The sequence below is a fragment of the Nilaparvata lugens genome, chromosome X (genome assembly GCF_014356525.2).
Source record: "Nilaparvata lugens isolate BPH chromosome X, ASM1435652v1, whole genome shotgun sequence".
NCBI classification, from domain to species: Eukaryota; Metazoa; Arthropoda; class Insecta; order Hemiptera; family Delphacidae; genus Nilaparvata; species Nilaparvata lugens.
In genome coordinates this window covers 7,421,460-7,442,782 of record NC_052518.1, presented here as the reverse complement: position 1 = coordinate 7,442,782, position 21,323 = coordinate 7,421,460, and the positions used below count along the sequence as shown (strand labels likewise).

The 21,323-nt window shown below is 33.1% G+C and overlaps 1 protein-coding gene across 5 annotated transcripts in view; it reads left to right on the top strand.

Annotated features, from left to right (window-relative positions):
* Positions 1-21,323, top strand: part of LOC111064548 (nucleolar protein 4) — a 109,052-nt gene that overhangs the window by 45,026 nt on the left and 42,703 nt on the right. Inside the window, exons 1-2 of one of the 5 annotated variants that reach the window (XM_039442327.1) lie at positions 8,047-8,227; positions 10,262-10,674. The exons of 1 other annotated variant lie outside the window; for it this stretch is intronic. In XM_039442327.1, the coding sequence (XP_039298261.1) occupies positions 10,639-10,674 (36 nt within the window). In that variant the 5' untranslated portion in view covers positions 8,047-8,227; positions 10,262-10,638. Of the gene's footprint in view, positions 1-8,046; positions 8,303-10,261; positions 10,675-21,323 lie in introns of those variants that run through there. 3 more of the 5 variants (XM_039442326.1, XM_039442328.1, XM_039442325.1) reach the window with 3 other exon arrangements.

Sequence of the window (21,323 nt, the reverse complement as noted above, 5' to 3'; positions counted from 1 at the left end):
CAAAAAAAGAACCTCTAGGACCATCCACTTGAGAAATTTGAAACATAAACGTCCTATACCATGGGATATCTCATTATCCTATCTTTTCTCCATGATAATACAATACAGTATGAGAATATAATAATGCTACACCTAAAATCGACTAATTACTAATTGAAGATGGGGAAATCTGTTTTTTTACTAACAGAAACTTCTATTTTTCTCAACTTTTGGAAAACAGTACAGTAACTAGTACCTTTACTTTAACTAGTACTTCAGAGGAACTCTGTATATTTCTATCCCACCCGAAGATCAGTAGCACCGTTTGCCTTCCCTTTCTATCTTTCCTTCTTCATTATTTGCTTCCTATCTATCTTTACTTCTTCACTATTTGCTCCCTATCTATCTTTCCTTCTTCGTTATTTGCTACCTACCTATCTTTCCTCCTTCACTTGCTCCCTATCTATCTTTCCTTCTTTACTATTTGCTCCCTATCTATCTTTCCCTCTTTACTATTTGCTCCCTATCTATCTTTACTTCTTCACTATTTGCTACATTTCTATCTTCCCTTCTTTACTATTTGCTTCCTATCTATCTTTCCTTCTTTGTTATTTGCTACCTATCAATCTTTCCTTCTTCATTATTTGCTACCTACCTATCTTTCCTTCTACTCTAATTGCTCCCTATCTATCTTTACTTCTTCACTATTTGCTCCCTATCTATCTTTCCTTCTCCACTAATTGCTCCCTATCTATCTTTCCTTCTTCGTTATTTGCTACCTACCTATCTTTCCTCCTTCACTTACTCCCTATCTATCTTTCCTTCTTCGTTATTTGATACCTACCTATCTTTCCTTCTTTACTATTTGCTCCCTATCTATCTTTACTCCTTCACTATTTGCTCCCTTTCTATCTTTCCTTCTTTACTATTTGCTCCCTATCTATCTTTCCTCCCTCACTTACACTCTATCTATCTTTCCTTCTTCGTTATTTGCTATCTACCTATCTTTTCTCCGTTACTTGCTCCCTATCTATCTTTCCTCCTTCACTTACTCCCTATTTATCTTTCATTCTTTACTATTTGCTCCCTATCTATCTTTCATTCTTTACTATTTGCTCCTTATCTATCTTTCCTTCTTCACTATTTGCTTCCTATCTATCTTTCCTCCTTCATTTGCTCTCGTTCTATATATCTCATTTTCTTTCGCAAAACAAAAGATTCCTTCCCATCCAGTTTGTAGTGACGCCTATACCACTCATCCCGCTGACTCATCCCTAGTGTGTATGTGTGTGTGTGTGTGTGTGTGTGTGTGTGTGTGTGTGTGTGTGTGTGTGTGTGTGTGTGTGTGTGTGTGAGGAGGGTATACGCACCCCTACTGCTCCCCCTTTAGCGCCGCCAAGCATGTTTATAGCACATCCGGTCTGTTGTGCAGGGGTTGGGGGAATTTCAAGGGAGGCTAAGGGGGAACCACCCACCTTCCTTGGGTTAGTACAAGACAGTGCTTGCGTAAGAGGGGAGGTTCGATAAAGGTATGTACGTGTAAGAGAGAGACAGAAAGAGAGTGTGTAAGATACAACGAGAGATACAGAGAGAGAGATTGATTGATTGATTGAGTACTTTATTTATGTAGATTACAATATATACTGGCTTATACACGTACTGTATATACAATAGCTTACAATAGCTTACAATACAGCAAAGTTATAGATGAATTTACATAATTTAGGCTAAGAAAATAATTATTGAACTTTATATGATATGAAAAAGCAATTTGTAATATAATAACTATAGATAATTATATTGTTATGCATCTACATAAATTGGCGGAGCTTTGGACATATCAATGTCCATTCTTCGGAAAGAATATTAAAAATATCCTCCCCACTAACTCTCTACCAAAACGTTAATTTCATTAATTTAACTAAGGATTTATTAAGATTTTTAAGGATTTACTAAAGATTTTTAAGAGAGAGAGAAAGAGAGAGACAGAAGGAAGGAGAGCGACAGAGAGGGAATGAGAGAGGAGAGAGAGAGAGTGAGTGAGTGATTGATTGATTAGCTGCCTTTATTAAAAAAACCTGGGAGGGCGAAGTTAGGGCGCAGCCGGCCCTCTCTTACACTTAACCCTCCAATACAATTCTAAGTAAAACTAAAACACTGTACAACAAGTGAGAGAAACAGAGGGAAGAGATTGATTGATTGAGTACTTTATTTATGTAGAGAGCGACACAGATAGTGAGAGTGTGTGTTAGAGAGAGAGAGAGAATGAGAGTGAGAGAGAGTGACAGTGGGAAGGAGAGCGACAGAGAGAGAATGAGAGAGAGGTTGAGAGAGAGAGAGAAACAGAGGGACAGAGAGCGACACAGATAGTGAGAGTGTGTGAGAGATTGATTGATTGATTGATTAATTGCCTTTACTAGGGCGGAGTTAGCACTCCTGGTCCTCTCTACCACACAACCCTATAGAGAGAGAGAGAGAGAGAAAGAGTGAGTATATGTGTGTGAGAGAGAAACAGAGAGCGAGCGAAAGAGAGAGACAGAATGAGAGAGTGTGTGAGAGAGAGACAGTGAGCGAGAGATAGTGAGTGGGAGTGATACAAAGAGAAAAGGAGAGAGCTAACTTTGAAAATTAGAGAAACTTTTTCTCATCTCTATATAACGGTGTGCTGTCTCACCTGCTGAGTTGGAAGCAGATTGTTGCATATACAGAGATTATCGATGGATTGGTTATTCGATGATAGAAACTTCAATCTCCAGTATACTCTCGTAAGAAGCTCGAGTAAATCTCTAGTAAACTCTAGTAAGTAGCTCGAGTGAATCTCTAGTGAACTCTAGTAAGTAACTGGAGTAAATCACAAGTAAACTAGAGTTCACTAAAGATTGATAATGGTGTCAGCGAAACTAGTATCTCAATATTGTTTTAATAAATCAGTGGTCTTGATAATAGGAAGCCATGTTATTTACATGAACACCTTTACAAAAACAAATAACCTTCATCTAGTTTATTATTACTTACCTGGAAGTTCAGAGCCCATCTGTAGGTCCATCATCTCTCAAAAATCATCATCATCATCACCATATCTCTCATCATCATCATCCTGATCATCTAAATATAAGACTCGAGTACATGAGTGGTAGTCATTGTCAGCCCCCCAAAAAAGTTGCTAAGTATACAGGGTGATTCATAATTATGGTAAAATAATTTAATACGTGATAGTAGAGGTAAAAATAAGAAAAAAAGTTCTTATAGACATATATCCATAAACGCTTCATTAGCGAGCTATACAGGGTGAAAGATTTCGCCCGGAATTCTGTTCCTCTGGTGAAATACACCGATGCTGAATTGTTTGGGGACTAGTTTTTGAAAAACTTATGCTGGATTCATATGGAAAAATATCTGAAAAACTGAATAAAACTAGTCTGGAACCTGTAGTGTGAGTAGTTTTGAGAAAAAAGTTGAAATATGCAAAAAATTCAAGTAGAAAAACACAGACTTCTACGTTTGATGCTCAATAACTTTCTTTAATGACCAGTAAACAAATAATTTTTCGCAATAAAAATTATAGAGAATTTCTGAAAAAAACTATGTAAGCTGTGTAAACTAAATTTGAATAAAAGTTGGATAAAATGTATTCTTATGTAGTACATTACACCACAAAAATTTGCTGTTTTATGAGGAGAGAACTAATAACTCATAAGTTGTAGCTGATTGCAAATAAAATATTCGGTTTTTTATGAAAAGTTTTTTTTTATATGAAAGTAGCATATCTAAATGACATTAAACTTATACCAAAAGACTAGTAGATTATGCCATTAAGCCTGGGAGGAAGCTCGAACAGAAGTAGATGATCTCCTATGCTCTGTATAGCTCGATAATGAAGCGTTTATGGATATATGTTTATAGGTAGTTTTTTTCTTATTTTTACCTCTACTATCACGTATTTAATTATTTTACCATAATTATGAATCACCCTGTATACTTTAATGACCTAATAATTGAAGTCTTTCGCCAAGACAAAACACGCTCATAATGATCTTGAAATTAGTCCAAGGCCCGGTTTCTTGGACATTTATTAATCTAATTGACTATTGAACCTATAATTTATTATAGACTAGCAGGTAACCTGTGCTCCGCAAGGGTCTAATAAAAACTTGACAGACTGAAACCTTGACGTAATGAAATCTTGAAGAATTTAAAATAGGCATATAACCATCCTCGGTTAATTAATAATCTATATGCGAAATTTAAGTTAATCAGTTTAGTAGCTCAGACGTGGTGATCGAGTCATTCGTGAATTTCCTATCCCCTACATGTATAAGCCGATCTTAAAGAATTGAAAATTGCCTATTCGGTAAATTAAGAATCTGCAAAATTTCAAGTTGTTCAGTTCAGTAGCTCAGACGTGATGATCGAGTCATTCGTGAATTTTCTATCCCCTACATGTATAAGCCGATCCTGAAGAATTGAAAATTGGCCTATAACCATCCTCGGTAATAAATAATCTACATGCAAAATTTCAAGTTGATCAGTTCAGTAGCTCAGACGTGATAATGAGGTCATTCGTGAATTTTCTATCCCCTACATGTATAAGCCGATCTTGAAGAATTGAAAATTGACCTATTCGGTAAATTAAGAATCTATATGCAAAATTTCAAGTTAATCAGTTCAGTAGCTCAGACGTGATGATTGAGTCAATCGTGAATTTTCTATCCCCTACATGTATAAGCCGATTCTGCCCTTTATTATATAATAGATTGATAATGGTGTATCAACAGGTACCGTATACTGTGAACGTTCCTCTACATATGGAATAGACTGTCAATGTTTGTATATAGAAATATTCTACTAACAAACAATACACATCCTACTATAATGGCCTTGTGCTACCACATATTTTTACTTTGATAGGTCATCTGGTCAATTGAACACCGATCATATTATATTGTTTCCATAGCAGTGAGCAATCTATATATTCATTGCTCTATGCTTGATTTACTAGAGATTGCTTTAGTTTTTACCACCGATAACTGGAAATCGGAAATGGTATTGAAACCAAAATTATTATTCCGCTATCAATTTGATGATTTTGTTCCTGGTTGTAATTCACATGAGGGTTGATCTTATTGAAGATCTTTTGTTAATCCTTCCCAGATTATACTCAATGGTTATAATGCAATATGATAAGAAATCATCACTTTTCAAATTCAATATCGATATTCAACACAATGTCATCTCCAGTACTATTATTATATACGTTGAGAAGAAATAAAAATACTACTAACCATATAGTAATTTCGCTGTAGCTAGATATAATAGAACGCTTCTAAACCATCCTGATAAATATTAAGATAAAAAATTCACGTAAAATACGTAACAGTCACTGAGACCATGATATTTAGTCAATAAATATTTGATTTGTTTTCAGTGCCAGCTTTTTGAGAAATCTCACATTTATGCTTGAGATTAGATTAGAGTTATCTATTCATGCATGTTATCTATTCAATATATACTGGCTTATACACTATTCACATTGAATGACAGTATAACTAATATTGTTGAACGAATTTCACAATCTATGAAAAGTGATTTGATCAGAATGAAGACTGAATGCAAAATAACGGTAATATAATATTGTAATGTAACTACATGAATCGCCGGTGTTTCAGCAGATAATTGTCGGCTCTCTGAAAAGGATATGAAATAATATCCTTCCCATTAACACACGACCGGGATGGAGAGATGGAGAGATGTAGGGAGAGAGTGAGAGAGTATTGAATATCTGACAGCAAATTTTAACAAACAAAGCATGAGGCGCTCGCCGCTCGGTGCGTGGGATGTGAAACCCAAGAATATAATGAGAAATTATTAATTAAGAATACCTTATTTTTCGCGAAATGTTTCATCAGTATCTTCTAATATTCCAGATAGTATGACCAGAGTCAAAATACCCTTATTTGAGAATGCAAGAGCCAAAACCCAAAGACTAGATTCTAGAGGAAAAACCCACATTCTGTGTGGGAGAGAGCCAAAGTTATCAGCAACAGCAGCACAGTTCACTTTAAAAAAAGGAGTTTATACCCGCTCCCAATTCTTCTTTACACCCCTACCAAACCCATTCACCTTTTTTGTGTTGTTTTTACCACTTTTTGAGGACCGTCGACAAAACTGCGTGGTAGAAGGGGGGAGGGGGCTCTGTTCTTGATACATTGATGAGAAAGAAAGAATGGCAGAAGAAGCGAGCGAAAAATATTATTAGAGACAAAGAGATTCAAAAGAGTAGGATGTATAGGTGAGAGAGAAAGTGAATCTGTTTAAGTGACATTGACCGAGAGAAAGGGAAAGGGAGTGAGTAAGAGAAGGTGATAGATAGGATGATATAAGAAGAGAAAGAGGGAATTGGTAAGTGTGAAAGAGAAGGTGATAGGCAAGATGATATGAGAAGAGAAAGAGTGAGTTTTGATGGTTGAAAAGAGAGAGGAAAGGCCCTAAAGGGTCTTACCACTACAACTGCACGTGAACTGTACTAAAGTGGGGTGTTGCCAAAGGACAACACATAGATCCCGACTAGAGAGAGACAGGTTAAAGGGATGCAGAGAGAGATAGTAGGTGATAAGGTCTCTATGTGGAAGAGAGGGGTGGATACTGGCGATCCAGTGTGGGGCACAGTCACGTCAAGAGAAACATAAACGAGACAGAGAGAGACCGATATATTTGTTGGGTGGGAGTGCGAGTGAGAGAGAATGATAGAGTCAGAGGGAAGGATTTCAAGAGTGAGAGAGACCGATAGATTTGAAGGGAAGGAGTGCGAGAGAGACCGTGTGATTTAAAGGGAGGGAGTGTGAGAGAGTGAGGGTGATTCTTTTTCAAGTGTGGGGAAGTGGGGAAGTGCCTGATGTTTTTCCACCCTTGGTTCTGTGCTGGCAAAGAGGATAAGATGAGGCAGTGGGTTGTTTGTCCTAACGGTATATAGACCACCCAGTATACAGTATATATGTATATATACCACCCTTCGCATAGATGAGGGAAACGAGTCGTAGGAAATGACAGAGGGGTGTAGAGGAACAGATGAATGGTAGAGTGGGAGTAAGATAGAGTCGGTGGTAAAAACATGACAGGGTGGAGCGCGGTACATAGTTTGGAATACGAGTGCTGCCGGATGATTCCCAACCGAATGATCATCCGAATAGCGCTGCGAAAGCATCTGGTAGCGCTCCTGATAACAAAACTCAAAATAATTAATTTTCTACAAAATAAGTTGGTGCTCAATTCATATAAATTGAATTTCTGCAAATAATCATCTCAGTTATTATTAAAGTATTTTTGAAATAATGGTTTGTGACAAATTAAACCCTTCAATGAAATAGGCCTAATTAATACATCATATTTTACATAAATTACAATGATTGACTGTTTTGATATATCTCACAGATAAACTCATCTTTCTTCAAGATAATGTTTATTTATTCCATTCTCTTCGCTCCTAAAATTTATAAATATAGGCACTAGCCTTGGTGATTACAAAAGCTCTCAAATGAAGTGAAAATAAAGGTTAGAAATGAAATAAAGTATTAAATTGAAAGTAATTATCATAATACAGTTATGTAATGAGATTCATGAACCCCATAAAGATATAAACCCAACAAAGATTTTATTTCCCCTCAAGTAATTCTGCAAATGGAGCATGACTATGTAAATGAAATAAAAATCGAAATATAGAGAAAAAGACACGAATATTATGCATAATCTTCTCATTATCTACAATGAAACAGCAGAGAATTCGAAAATGAAAGCGAATTTTTTAGTTATTTGGAGTTGGTATTCTACTTCACATAAATAGTACTATGAAAATTGCTCAGTTTTGAACAATCGGTGAGGAAAAATAATTGTTTTACATTAATGTGGAACTCCATAGCTTCCAAATTAGTAGTTCATATGTATTTCATATTCTGGTGCATATTCAGTTGGTACACCTGTCAGGCGAAAATGTTCATCCGTTCATCCGGCCGGTATAGTGTGCGCGCGCAGGCCAGTGAATGAGGCTCCCCAACCCAAGACCGGAACGTAGAGAGAGAGGAGAGAGGAGCACTTACTTTTCACTCCAGTATCCAGTTTGCTTGCGAGAGCTCTGTAGGTTTGTCTGATATCGGCGCTCCTTCAAACCGTATATATCATTTCCATCTTACAATCTACATAGTTATAATCAGGCCAGTCAGATCGACAAACAAAACTGCGAAACTAACCTATAAAAGTGAATGTCTTATCAGTGATGTGATAAAAGGTGGCTCGTTTTGTTCGGTGTGTTTCAAATTTGGAGTAAGAATTCGTGAGTAGATTGAAATTTTACAGATAAATCAGGGAATAATAAGTAAATTATGAGTACTTTCTTTCAAAACTCGAAAAAAACAGATGTCACTTTATAAAGACAACTGTCAAATCTATTTTAACGTCAAAAGATAAATGTTTTATTGTAGTTAAAAAAAATAAGAATGGATTCCCCAGATAACTCAAAACCTTTATCTGAATATCCATTTAAATTTCTCTATATTTTTTCTTATCAATCAACAGTATTAACCACTTGATTCATCAAAGATAATTGATAAAAATATATTGTTACCGGTCTGACTTTTCTATTATTAAATACATATTCATTTGATATTACATTAGTTGAATATTGACAGATACTTTAAAAATATATAGTGATTTGGATGACCCAAAATTAACTGATTTTTCCAAATTGATGATGAATTATTGTTCCTGAAACATCAAATTCCATAACGTTATTGATATAACGTTATTATTTCAATAGATATAGAAAATAATAACATTTTTCTTTATCAAGGATTTATCTTTTTGAAAATAAATGTTATATTATAGTGTTAGCACTCAGTGACTGTAAATTTCATAATTTCATGACGTTTCTAAAATTGTAGAACTTTTTAAAGCAAAGAGTGAATCAATCTCTTGACAGCTAAATTTGATAACACTCGGGCCAGAGTAAAATTTTAATTTTAAGCCTATGCCTTTTACACAATCCCGTTGTTTCCGGTGACTGGTCCATCGGATGTATGAAAATGCCCCAAAATGCCAGCGTCCGATTGATCAGCCTCTTTCGAAGTTTATTCATATTATTCTAATTATTAGATTTTTTATTGAGAAACACATTCGAACAGACAATGAGATTCAACCTTACACAATTCTCTAAGATTATGTCAAAGATTTCACCATAAATGCATACCATCATTCCATGAGAATATATAAAAACTTGTATGGGAATACAGAAAATCCTTACTATAAAAAATTCTTCTTCAATTTATTCTGTATTTTTTATAATTAGAAGTAATGTGATAATTTTTCAAGTCCCCTCCGTGGCGTTTCACATCATAATTTACTTGTAATATTTTTAGCATGGTTTCCAATAACATACTGAGTTATATTGCTTCAGTTTATTTCTTTGTGCCAAACATTCTCTTACAAATATTTCATGACTGATTTAATAATTTACTTATGAAAGTAAAATAGATGATTTGTACCATTCTTTGTCTGTGAACCATCTATAAATAGGAATATATTAATATTATTATATTGGATAAACAATTTAATGTATCCTGATTCCCGATTCAGCTTGTTTAATTGGAGTTTGAATTAATATTACCCTTGTAATCATTAGGTATCAATGATTCATGTGACAAGTATTTTCTTAATACAATTTCATGACTGTAGAGTGGAATTAAAATCTAACTTTTGTAGCATTCAATCTCTTTAGAAGTAGAAAGCTTTTATTAGTGTTTGAATAAATTGTTCAATTTGGATGAGAGATGAATAAAAAATTGATCCACCCCAATTCAGTTATAGAATGATTCGATTGTTAGAGTATTGTTATTACTTTACGAATGAGATCAATCTTATTCTGACCCTGATTGATGTTCAATAGTTTAGTAAGGAAAATTTCACCTTCTTTCCAGAGATAAAGAGCATAGTTATGCTCACATCAATAAAAAATCAGCACAACACTCAAATTAAAGTCACTAACACACAGGTTGGGGTGTGTGTGAGTGTGAATTTCGGTTTGTCCTGAGCCGATGTGAAACGCTACGGTGTCGGTCTTCTAATGGTTATCGCTTCAACCTGTTGCATTCAACGGAATCTATATCAATTTACATTCAACTTCTCCGAGTTGATCAATGATGGTATTAGAATTTCATTTTGAGTATCTGAAAATTTATCGCTGAAGATATTACTTTATGGATTAGAGTTTTTCATTAATCAATCATATCTATTTCAGTTGTTTCGCAAAAAATAGCATTCACACACCTAGTCAAAAAACATTTCACAGTAATTATTGTAATAAAAGATGAGTATTGGATACAGTGAGACTAGTCAGTACTCAGGGACGTGTATCGTGCATTTTGAAATCACGTGCAATTGGATTTAGATTACAAATCTGACCGGCTTTAATACTGAATTGGAGTGAGTAGCTGATTTGGGCTCGGTGATTATAAAATCAGGAACTCTTGCTTATTGTTCACGGAACGCCAATCGGTAGTTTTCGGATAATGTTTGCAGCAACGATTTGCTGAATACAAACAGTAGTTCCAGTATTCACGTGAGGCAATTAAAGAAGATCGTTGAACCATTTTGTCACCTGCAGTAGTCGCAGAAATGGCTAGCAAACGGAAGCACTCCATTCCCACGAAGGTAAGCTTTAAACATAGAACATTTCACATTTTAACATTTCCAGGTGACTCACACTTCATTTCGTGAATCAATAATTCATCAATCACACTACATATCACGTTATGATGACATTTTTCAATTATACAGTATTCAACATTTTAGAGTCTGTAGAATTGATGGTAATGTTGTTTTATCTTTGTTTTCTTATTATTTTAGAGTCTGGTACATGTTATTTAATTTGTCATATGATGTTTCAGATGTGTATATATAACATTTTAGTGTCTGGTACTTCTTATTTAACTTGTCATATGGTGTGTCCATCTTGATATGAATGTCATATGTTGGTATGATTTGTTGATATGACGTTTGATATACTGATATGATTAATAAGACGACTCTCATGATATGATTTGAGATGTGTCAGATGATGATTTCCAACTGAGATGTATTACCACTCTATTTTGTTGTTCTAAACATCTACATGCTGTCATTTATTGATGGAAATAATCGATTTAGTTAACTTACTGACTGGGGTATTTTCGGGTGTCAGGAACCCATTTGAACTGATACAATTATGAAGTTAATTATTATAAATAGGTTTGAGAAAGATCTTCTGCTGCAAAAGTAGAAAATTGAAGTGAACATAATTTTTTCAATTGAATATAACTGTTACTAGTACTCAATGTATTAATGACTTTATATGACTTTCTGAAGTTTTGACGGAGAGAAGCATTCACACAGTAGTCAATTTGAAAGTTAGCTATATTTTATTAGGAATGGGTTTTCGGTTGACTGTTCCACAGTACACACTACACAGCCAGCTCAGAAAGAGAACAGAAGAAAAAGAAAAAGATGAAAAATACTAGACACACAAAAGTGATCTTCGCAGAGGTTGAAGGAGATCTTCTCATGGTTTCTCTTTCTGTCTGTCTCTCTCAGCCCTGGTTGGTGTTAGAAGAGAGACGGTCAGTTAGGTGACGAAATGAGTGAGTGTGAGAGCACGAGGGAGAAAAGAGAGAGGGCGTGAGAGAGAATTGAAAAGAGATGCAACTACTACGCTTTAGCCGGTGTCTCAGGACAGGGCAGATGCAGGTAGTCCCACAACCCACAGTAGGCTACAGTATCTCTATAACTACTGCATTACTGTACATCAGCAGAGAGAAGATTTATAAGACTTATTATATTTTATCTCCGATATCAGAATCAGTAATGTGAATAATATTTATTAATTACGGAGATGTATATCATATATATCTGATAATATTATAAAGAGGTACAACATAAACATATATCCTACGTAAACCCCCCCCCCACCAAGAAGGATGAGAAAAACGATGATTTCCCTCATAAAAAACCAGTTTACACATATATTTCCGTTATACACCATTTTATGAATTCGTTGACTATTTTCATTAGTCTTTGATATGACAAAGACTGATATGATAAAGATATCAAAGAGTCTTTGATATGATAAAGATTGATATTATAAATACAGCTGACTTTAAATATGCAGCAGTCACCATATTCTCTTATTTCTTGTTTGATCACTAGTGTACATTCTGTTAATGAAGCCTTCATTTCAATCCAATATTTATTACAATTTAATCAACAAAATTGTACACTTGTGATGAACAAGATATTATGAGAGATAACAAACCATAGTAACTCTGTATATTTAGAGTTAGCTTTATTTATCATGAAATCTTGATCGTATCTTACATTTCCTCTCGGAATATTCTCTACTAATGTGAAATTGACATTCAATTATCATTCAAATTGATAGATTCAATGGGATTAGAAAAAGTTTCTGAAAGTAGTGAATTTTATATCATTGCAAAATATAATGGAAAACGTGATTTTTATGGCTCAATATCTGCTGCATATCCGTTTATACTAGTAGTTCTGTGAACAGTAGACCTCGCGCAATTAAAACCACAGCCTTCTCTACTGTCCATAAGAGTGAATTATGTCCTGTCCTGACGTATCGGCGAGACATCGGTGTGTAAACAGCTAATAGCTGTTTGGGTTGTTGTATCGACAATAATTATTAATATTAATTTTAATTATTAGCATTACAATGCTAATAATTTGTTATAAACAACTATGCTACTATCATCAAAAGCTTACCGATTTGAAAGCAGAGAAAATTCGGGTGAAAATAATATGCTACTTCGAGTTATCAATTGCATGCCTCATTGCTTGCAATTAATAGTCCACACGACAGCTGATTTTTCACCAAGTTACATTGAGATATTAATTGCATGCGTCATTGCATGCAATCAATAATCCACTCGACGGCTGATTTATGATGAATAATATTCTATAGCCTGATTTTTACGGTAATGTTGACGTTCGAAGGAGACTCCTTTTCCTTTAGTATCATTCTTGAAATACAAAATTTAAAAAAAAACCTTATATATAGGTCGACGAGAAATTCAAAAAGGAACATTCATGTCAAATTTCTTGAAAATCTATCGCTTCGTTTCGCCGTAAATGCGGAACATATAAACATAAAGAGAAATGCAAAACCATCGACTTGAATCTTAGATCTCACTTCGCTCGGTCGAAAAGTCCGTTTAATTCCGTCTTTCATACTAACTTCCACCTATCCCAAACATTTAGTTGAATTCAACATGTTTGGATAGTTGATTTTTAACTGAAATATACGTTATGGTTCACTACAAGAATAGTTTCAGAAATATACGTAATGGTTCATGGGAATTATCCAGCAATAAGTGAGATGGGTCGAAACACTGATTTCTGAATAATCAGTGATTTTTTTTCCACAGAAATTACTAGTAGCTTATCACTTGGCCCAGTCATTCATCGATACTTACTATAAAATACTCCCATCACTATTGATACCCACTTACTAATATACTCACTATTTTATAGTTCATATCGACAGATATTGGCTTAGGCTGACAATGTACATGAAGAAGTACAAATTTCGACAGGTTGATGAAAAGTTTCAAGATTCGCTAGTCTTTTTTTCAATATTGAATTTTGGGCTTTGCTGCTTTCCTCGAATATTTCACTATATAATAACGTTTGAATCAATCTCTTCATTCTTCTTGGTTAGGTCTACTTATTACATTTCATTATATTAGCAAAATACGGTGAATACGGTATCAGACGCTCGTGCCTCCTTAAACAAGGAGAGTGGACACTGATGAAAGAGAGAATGGCATGCTATTCGAAATACGAGAGAGAGTGAGAGAAGTGACAAGTGACTGCAACCAACAGAAAATGAGCAAATGATTTATGTAGTGAGGAGCATCTGTTAAAAGATTGGCTGTATAATTATACTGTACATTATATAATAAATGTATAGTAGCCGAACCCAGGGCATATTATGCATCTGCAATAAACATATATTATTATATGCACAAGTCAAGTGCGAAGGAGAAAGAGAGGGTTCAGTGAGAGAGAGAGTGAGGGACCAGCTATTATTCTCATTGCCAACCACCTCATATGAGGACACATAACATTAAAAAGAAACACCAACTTGTGTCTGTATGTCATGGTACCGCATGTGAGTATGTGTATATTTTGGTGAGAGAGAGATATACTTTGAGAGTGTGTGGGGGGAAAGACAGAGAGAGTCTCACGAAGAGTGAAATAGTCGATCGGGAAAGTGTGATAGGGAAGAGAGTGAGACACGCTTTTTAAGAAACTTGTGGTCTAAATGAACCGTCAAGTAAGAAACAAATCATCTGATCGGTACGTTTGTGAATTCTCCTATTCAATGTTAATTTTCTACACGAAAACTTCTATTAATTGATAATTATTATTAATTATGTGTGTTTATCATTCTATTCACATGTGTTTATCACATATAAATATGTGATAATTGAAACACAATTAAAGTTACCAAGTACCCTTTTTATTTTATCACAAATCAAATAAAATTTTATTGCCTCAAAATACTACACAAAAGTGATACATCATATATTTTTTAAGAAGTACAAAAAATACATAATAATTTAATTTTTTTATAATTAATTGGAAATAAATTGGAAGTTGCGTTCGTTCATACTAATTAATGAATAATTTATTATTAAACGAAAATCCAAATTAAATGCTGTAATTCACCCCGAAGATTCCTGCTACTGCAAATATTAACAACAGGGTAAACAGCTAGATGGAAATCCTATGACAAAAATTATTTGTCAACCGGGGAATTTTTGTATAGTTTAGCGCTCATCGGATTTCCATCTAGCTGTTTACCCTGTTGTTAATATTTGCAGTGGGAGAAGTCTTTGAGGTGATTTACAACATTTAATTGGGATTTTCGTTTAATAATAAATTATTCATTAATTGGCGTTTACAGCAAAACCTTATTGGTTTGTGTGTTGGCGACGAGTAACAAAACAGATAGAAAATTAGAATCGTATATCTTACTGTACTTACTATCTAGATTCAACAAACACTTCAGTTTGCTATTCATATTGAGGAGTAAGAAATAGTATATAATGTATAAATAAAAATAAATGAAATAAATAAAATAAATAAAATAAATAAAATAAATAAAATAAATAAAATAAATAAAATAAATAAAATAAATAAAATAAATAAAATAAATAAAATAAATAAAATAAATAAAATAAAATAAAATAAATAAAATAAATAAAATAAATAAAATAAATAAAATAAATAAAATAAATAAAATAAATAAAATGAATAAAATAAATAAAATAAATAAAATAAATAAAATAAATAAAATAAATAAATAAAATAAAAAATAAATAAAATAAATAAAATAAATAATAATGTATAAGTAATGTAATAGTATATAATGTATATCGATGGGTATGATGACAACAAAAAATAAAATAAATACAACTCAATACAACTAGTCTCAACACTTCAAGAGCCATTATCAAATGTAACATCTATTGTTTCAATAATTTCAGTATCCCTAAAAATAAAATTGAGTATTCGAAATATGTGATGATTATAATGTGTGATGCATATATTTGCCTATTGATTCGATGAATTGATCTATGTTGATTAGTTTGCAATGGTAGACACCTCTCAAAAAATAATCTACTCCAATTTATGTGTATAATATCAACGTTTCAACAAAATTAGTTTACTTCATGGGGCTCACTTTGTCACGTATTCATGAATTGGGTTCATACTATATGCAGCATCGAAATTGCATTGACTTTACCGTCAGTTTAAAAGTCATCACAACCTTTAACCAGATATAAAAAAATGAAATAATCAACCACTTGTATTAATACTTTGTAAATAATTGTAGCTTATATGCTTTTTGTATTCATGTCTATAATTTGAATAGTTTGAATGACTACTACATGTAAACTGTGTCTTTACTCTATGTTTTAACTCTCAAATAGGACAGACAAGTAGTTTCAGATCACGTGGTTCATGCTAAGAGCGAATCTATACATTTTAATGGAAATTAGTCCTAGGCCCGGTTTCTTGGACATTTATTAATCTAATGGACTATTGAACCTATAATTTATTAAAGACAGACAAGTAGTTTCAGATCACGTGGTTCATGCTAAGAGCGAATCTATACATTTTAATGGAAATTAGTCCTAGGCCCGGTTTCTTGGACATTTATTAATCTAATGGACTATTGAACCTACAATTTATCATAGACTAGCAGGTAACCCGTGCTCCGCAAGGGTCTATTTTGAAACTTGACAAACTGAAAACTTGACGTAATGAAATCTTGAAGAATTGAAAATAGGCCTATAACCATCCCGGGTTAATAAAGAATCTATATGCAACATTTCAAGATAATCAGTCCAGTAGTTCAGACGTGATGATGCGTCAAACAAAGTTTTCCTAACCCGTACGTCGTACGTGTATAAGCCAGTTCCTTTATTATTGTATTGATTAATGATCCATTAGATTTATTAGGTGCCGGTTGCACAACAGCCGGTTAATTTTTAACCGTGATTAATTTCACGAGAACCAATCAGAGGAGGCCTTCTTGATAAGACGGCTTCTCTGATTGGTTCTCGTGGAACTAATCACGGTTAAAATTTAACCGGCTGTTGTGCAACCGGCACTAAGTGTTCTAGAAATCGGGCCGAACGACAATGTTTTTCAATGTTTTCGCATACTCAATTCGTGTTTCCAGATTTTTCAAGAACGAGTTAGGTGAACTCTTATATTTTGAAGCAAAGATATTGTTTGTAAAATCATTTGAACTCATAGCACAATTTTATCGACCGTATACTGTGTAACAAGTATTTGACAATGTTTTTGTTGCCAGTATTATGTTTACTCGACGTCAATACTAGAACCTTGATAAGACATTCATTCTTAATGCGATGTGGGATTTGGTCCGCTCTGTGTTTTTTATAATAACTCTAGTCTGTGAGACCATTGTTTGGCGACTTATCTCTTTCATGACTATTTCTATTTGATAATTCGATTGCATCTTCGACCTTAACCACTTAATAGTATAACCTTTCAATACATGCACTACGTTATTTACAATCAGAGGAACGTTTTAGGGTTAAAGTTCGTATCTCGAGGTAGAGTATCATTAAAAACGTTTGTTTAATAATGATGTTGTATCGAAAAAATACCTGTAGTTACATTGAATTACATTGTCTCCGAATCCATATTCCCTTCCTTCACATTTCCGTTATGCATGGCACGTTACCCTCAGTAAATTATTATATTTATCATATTCTCCATTGTCAATCAATAATAATTTTTTCATCAATGCATTGTCGTCGTTTTTTTTCATTTCATTCCTTTTTGTTTTTTCTCTGTTTTTGGTCATTCCATCTCAATATTTCTCTTTTTTGAGCATTCTTTTCCATTATCTTCATTGAGCTTTATCATAATTACAAATAATAAAATATTCCTATTATTAAGATGCACTAGATAAGTTCATTTGCAACTTACCTGCGCTCAGGCTTATGCCTTAGCAGGTTTTTTTCCTGTATTGTATTTTCCTTTATTGTATTATAGTAATATTTTACATTATATTGTATGCAGTATACAATATTGCATAATAGTATGTTATTATTCAATTGTATTTTTGTCTTGAAAATGGAAAATAAATTAGATTTGATTTAGTTCCTAAAAACTCTTCGTAATGAAACTTGAATTCCATTATTACAACAATTCTGAGCATGAACAAACACAAAACGAAATGAAATAATGAAATTTATTCCTTTTTATGAAAGCATAGAAAATTACAATTACAAATGGGTCTATTCTTAAAGCTTGGTTTAACTCATTGTTTAAAAAATTGTAGTTTGTGGACTAGTCTTGTAGTGCGTTCACACTTATGCGCCACGAACACACACATTCCACTTCACATCAGCTGATTCTATGCTTATTATATATGCAGTTGTACAGCCACGAATACGCACATTTCACTTCTCATCAGCTGATTCTATGCTTATTATATATATGTACAGAAACGATATGATGGAGATTTAATAAACATAGTATCAGCTTATGAGAAGCGAAATGCGCGTGTTCTTGGCGCATAAGTCTGTATCCACCTTTAGAAATTAAATGATCACATTAATATTTCGAGAATTAATCTAGAATTCAATTCAAAACGAATTTATTTGAAAAAAACATGATGAACGATTATGAATTACAATATAAAACTTTTTTGAAATCCACCTGCTGGACTATTCATTCATCTGTGAGTAGGGGACTTCTTGTCTTATCAAGTAGAACTTCTTTATAATAATATCAAGTAAGATGAAACTTCTAGAAATCTGAATCATATCATTGCAATAGTAGAGTGTGGGAAGTTTGATGGTTGTGGATAAAAATTGTTGAAAAAATTTAATTTTTTAATACATCTCAGTTATGTGTTTCGAATTCATTTGTTTCAAAATCAATAATTAAGTGGAAGAAGCTCAGTTTATTGAATTCGTATTAGACTTATTTACATAGCATGGTACATTTTCAATAAGACTTTTACTTGAAAGAGCTACTACAACCGGTAGAAATACCAAATACTAAAAAACTAACTAGTAGTTCTGTGAACAGTAGACCTCACGCAGTATTCTCATCCACAAGTACCTGATTGAAACTATAGACCTTATGGAAATACAGTAATAGACTGGCTTCTCCACACATCTGTGTAATCACTTGTCAGCTGATTTATGATGAATAATTCTATAGTCTGATTTTTACTCTATTGGCGTATGAAGGAGGTTCCTTTTTCCTTTTATATTATCCTTGAAATGCAAAATTTCCAAAAACCTTGTATATACGTCGACGCGCAATTAAAAAAGCAATATACCTGTCAAATTTCATGAAAATCTATCCCCGCGTTTCGCCGTAAATGCGCAACATTTGAAAATTTAAAAATTAAGAGAAATGCCAAACCGTCGACTTGAATCTTAGACCTCACTTCGCTCGGTCTAATATTAAAATTGATACTACAAATATTACGACTGAGAGATCTCAATTAATAATATCATAGATGAGATATGTAATTCACATCTCTTGGATTTTATGTTAATCTTGTCGCAAATTGAAACATGAGTCGACGTGAGTCTGCTTCGCAAGTTAATATCATACGATCTTATTATAATTATCACATTGAGACAACGCTAACACGCGTGGCCATTATATGATCATAATTATATAATAACTCATCCAGCAGACTCACGTCACGTCATGTCATGTCAGCGTCTCAATTTGCGACAATGCCATTGTATATATTAACATTATATTAATTATTTATATAAATTATATTATATTATATTTATATATTAATATTATATTAATCATTTATATATTTATAAATATAACTATGGAATGGCATCACTCGATAAGCTCGGAAAACACCAAATTATCGAACACTGTTCACAAAAATAACAGTTTTTTTAACGGCCTCCAATTTTTAATGCTTTTATTTAAACGCAATAAAGTTAAAGGTATTCAGGATCATTGCTCAAACTGTTCAGGTTGATTTCAGAAGCCTGAATATAGACTACATTTCACACTTATCGAGAATAATATAATATTGTATATTTTGATGATGTCAGGCAGACCAAGTAGCACAATATCTACCTTTAAAAATTTTCTCCATATTAATATCGTTATAGAGAGAGTACTATACTTTATATTTTCCAATGTAACAAGTTCTACAAATGAAAACAAAACACGTTCGCCCAGCATTTAAAAACAAAACAAAAACATTGTGGCTTCTAGAAATCTGTGAGTTCTCTCTGAAATATCGACTGTGCCTGGTCAATATTCAACAGTTCTTCGAAGATACATGTTCCAATTGTGTAAACATTTTTGTAATTCTATATTATAATGAATCAGGTTCACATGAAATGAACTTCAATAAATGATGGTGCATACAATATTCGATCTATTCGCAGAATAAATAAATAATGTTATTGGCAGTGGCAAGACAGAGTAGTAATATCAGTGGATAATTCTATAGTCTTTATTTCCAAAAAACATTATAAACAAAGAAAACGAAAAACAATATAAGGGAACTTACTTATTGCATTAGTAAGTTGATGCTAAATGTAGCTATATATTTATAGTTTATTCAAAAGAAAGTAACATTACTGCTAGAATAATTCTGTGGGTAGATGACACAAGCTGATAAGTCATGATTTGTAAAATTTTCAGGAGAGCAATTTGAAAGTTTGGCATAGCTGCAAAAATTATCTATCTTATTTCTCTTACCCATTTTACACCAATGTAATCAGCTGATCTTTGACTATTTAAATATGAAATATCAAGGAATAAAACATTATTATTTAAATTAACTATTGAGAATTTTTGCAAGTGATGTAAGATATATAATGTTTTGCCATCTGCCATATGTTTCAAATCACAATGTAACAGTATAGGAAATATCTTAAAAATCGATTATTTAGAAATTTGAATATATTTTTAACAATTAATTGATATTATTTACAAGTATTAATCAAACTTGAACTGTTTGCAAAGTTGTATGGGTAATGTAGTTCTCAATGTAGGTTATCAATTTTCAGATTTTATAATAGTCTACCAGTACATACACTTATCAAATTTTGCCATCTTTTGATAATTGGATTATAATACAGACTGGTAGAAGAGTGTTGAGATATATGTACTTATCAATATTTGTCAACTTAGGGATTGGAAGAAAATGCTCTATCAAGCTTGAGCAAGGCCTATATCTCAGCTATTTACAGAGATACAACATATTTAGTTATACCATCTTATAGATCTAATTTTTCTGAACACAACCATAATTTATGCATAACTCAATATGGTCAAGAATGTGACTTATCAACTTGTGTCATCTACCCACAGAATTATTATGTCTATTATAAATAATTATGGGTAATATTTGAGGGAAAATGTTAGTAAACTGTAATCTTCCCCACTATAATTTACTCATACATATCCTATCCATTTTATAGATGTCCTGGAAGTAGATATTCAACAGTAGTAATAAACAGTACATTGTAGAATATTCCACTGTAGTCTCCTTTACACTACTGCACTGTATGTAATCTACTGACTACCGTACTATTATTTCCTCAACTCGATCCTAACCAATCCTATTTTATTCTAGATCTACCCTATTCCAAGGGTGTCCTGACGGTACATATTCAACAAGTTTCCACTGTAGTATACTCTACTCGTTTCTAATCTCATCTACACAACTATCCTGCACTCTACTAACTATCCAA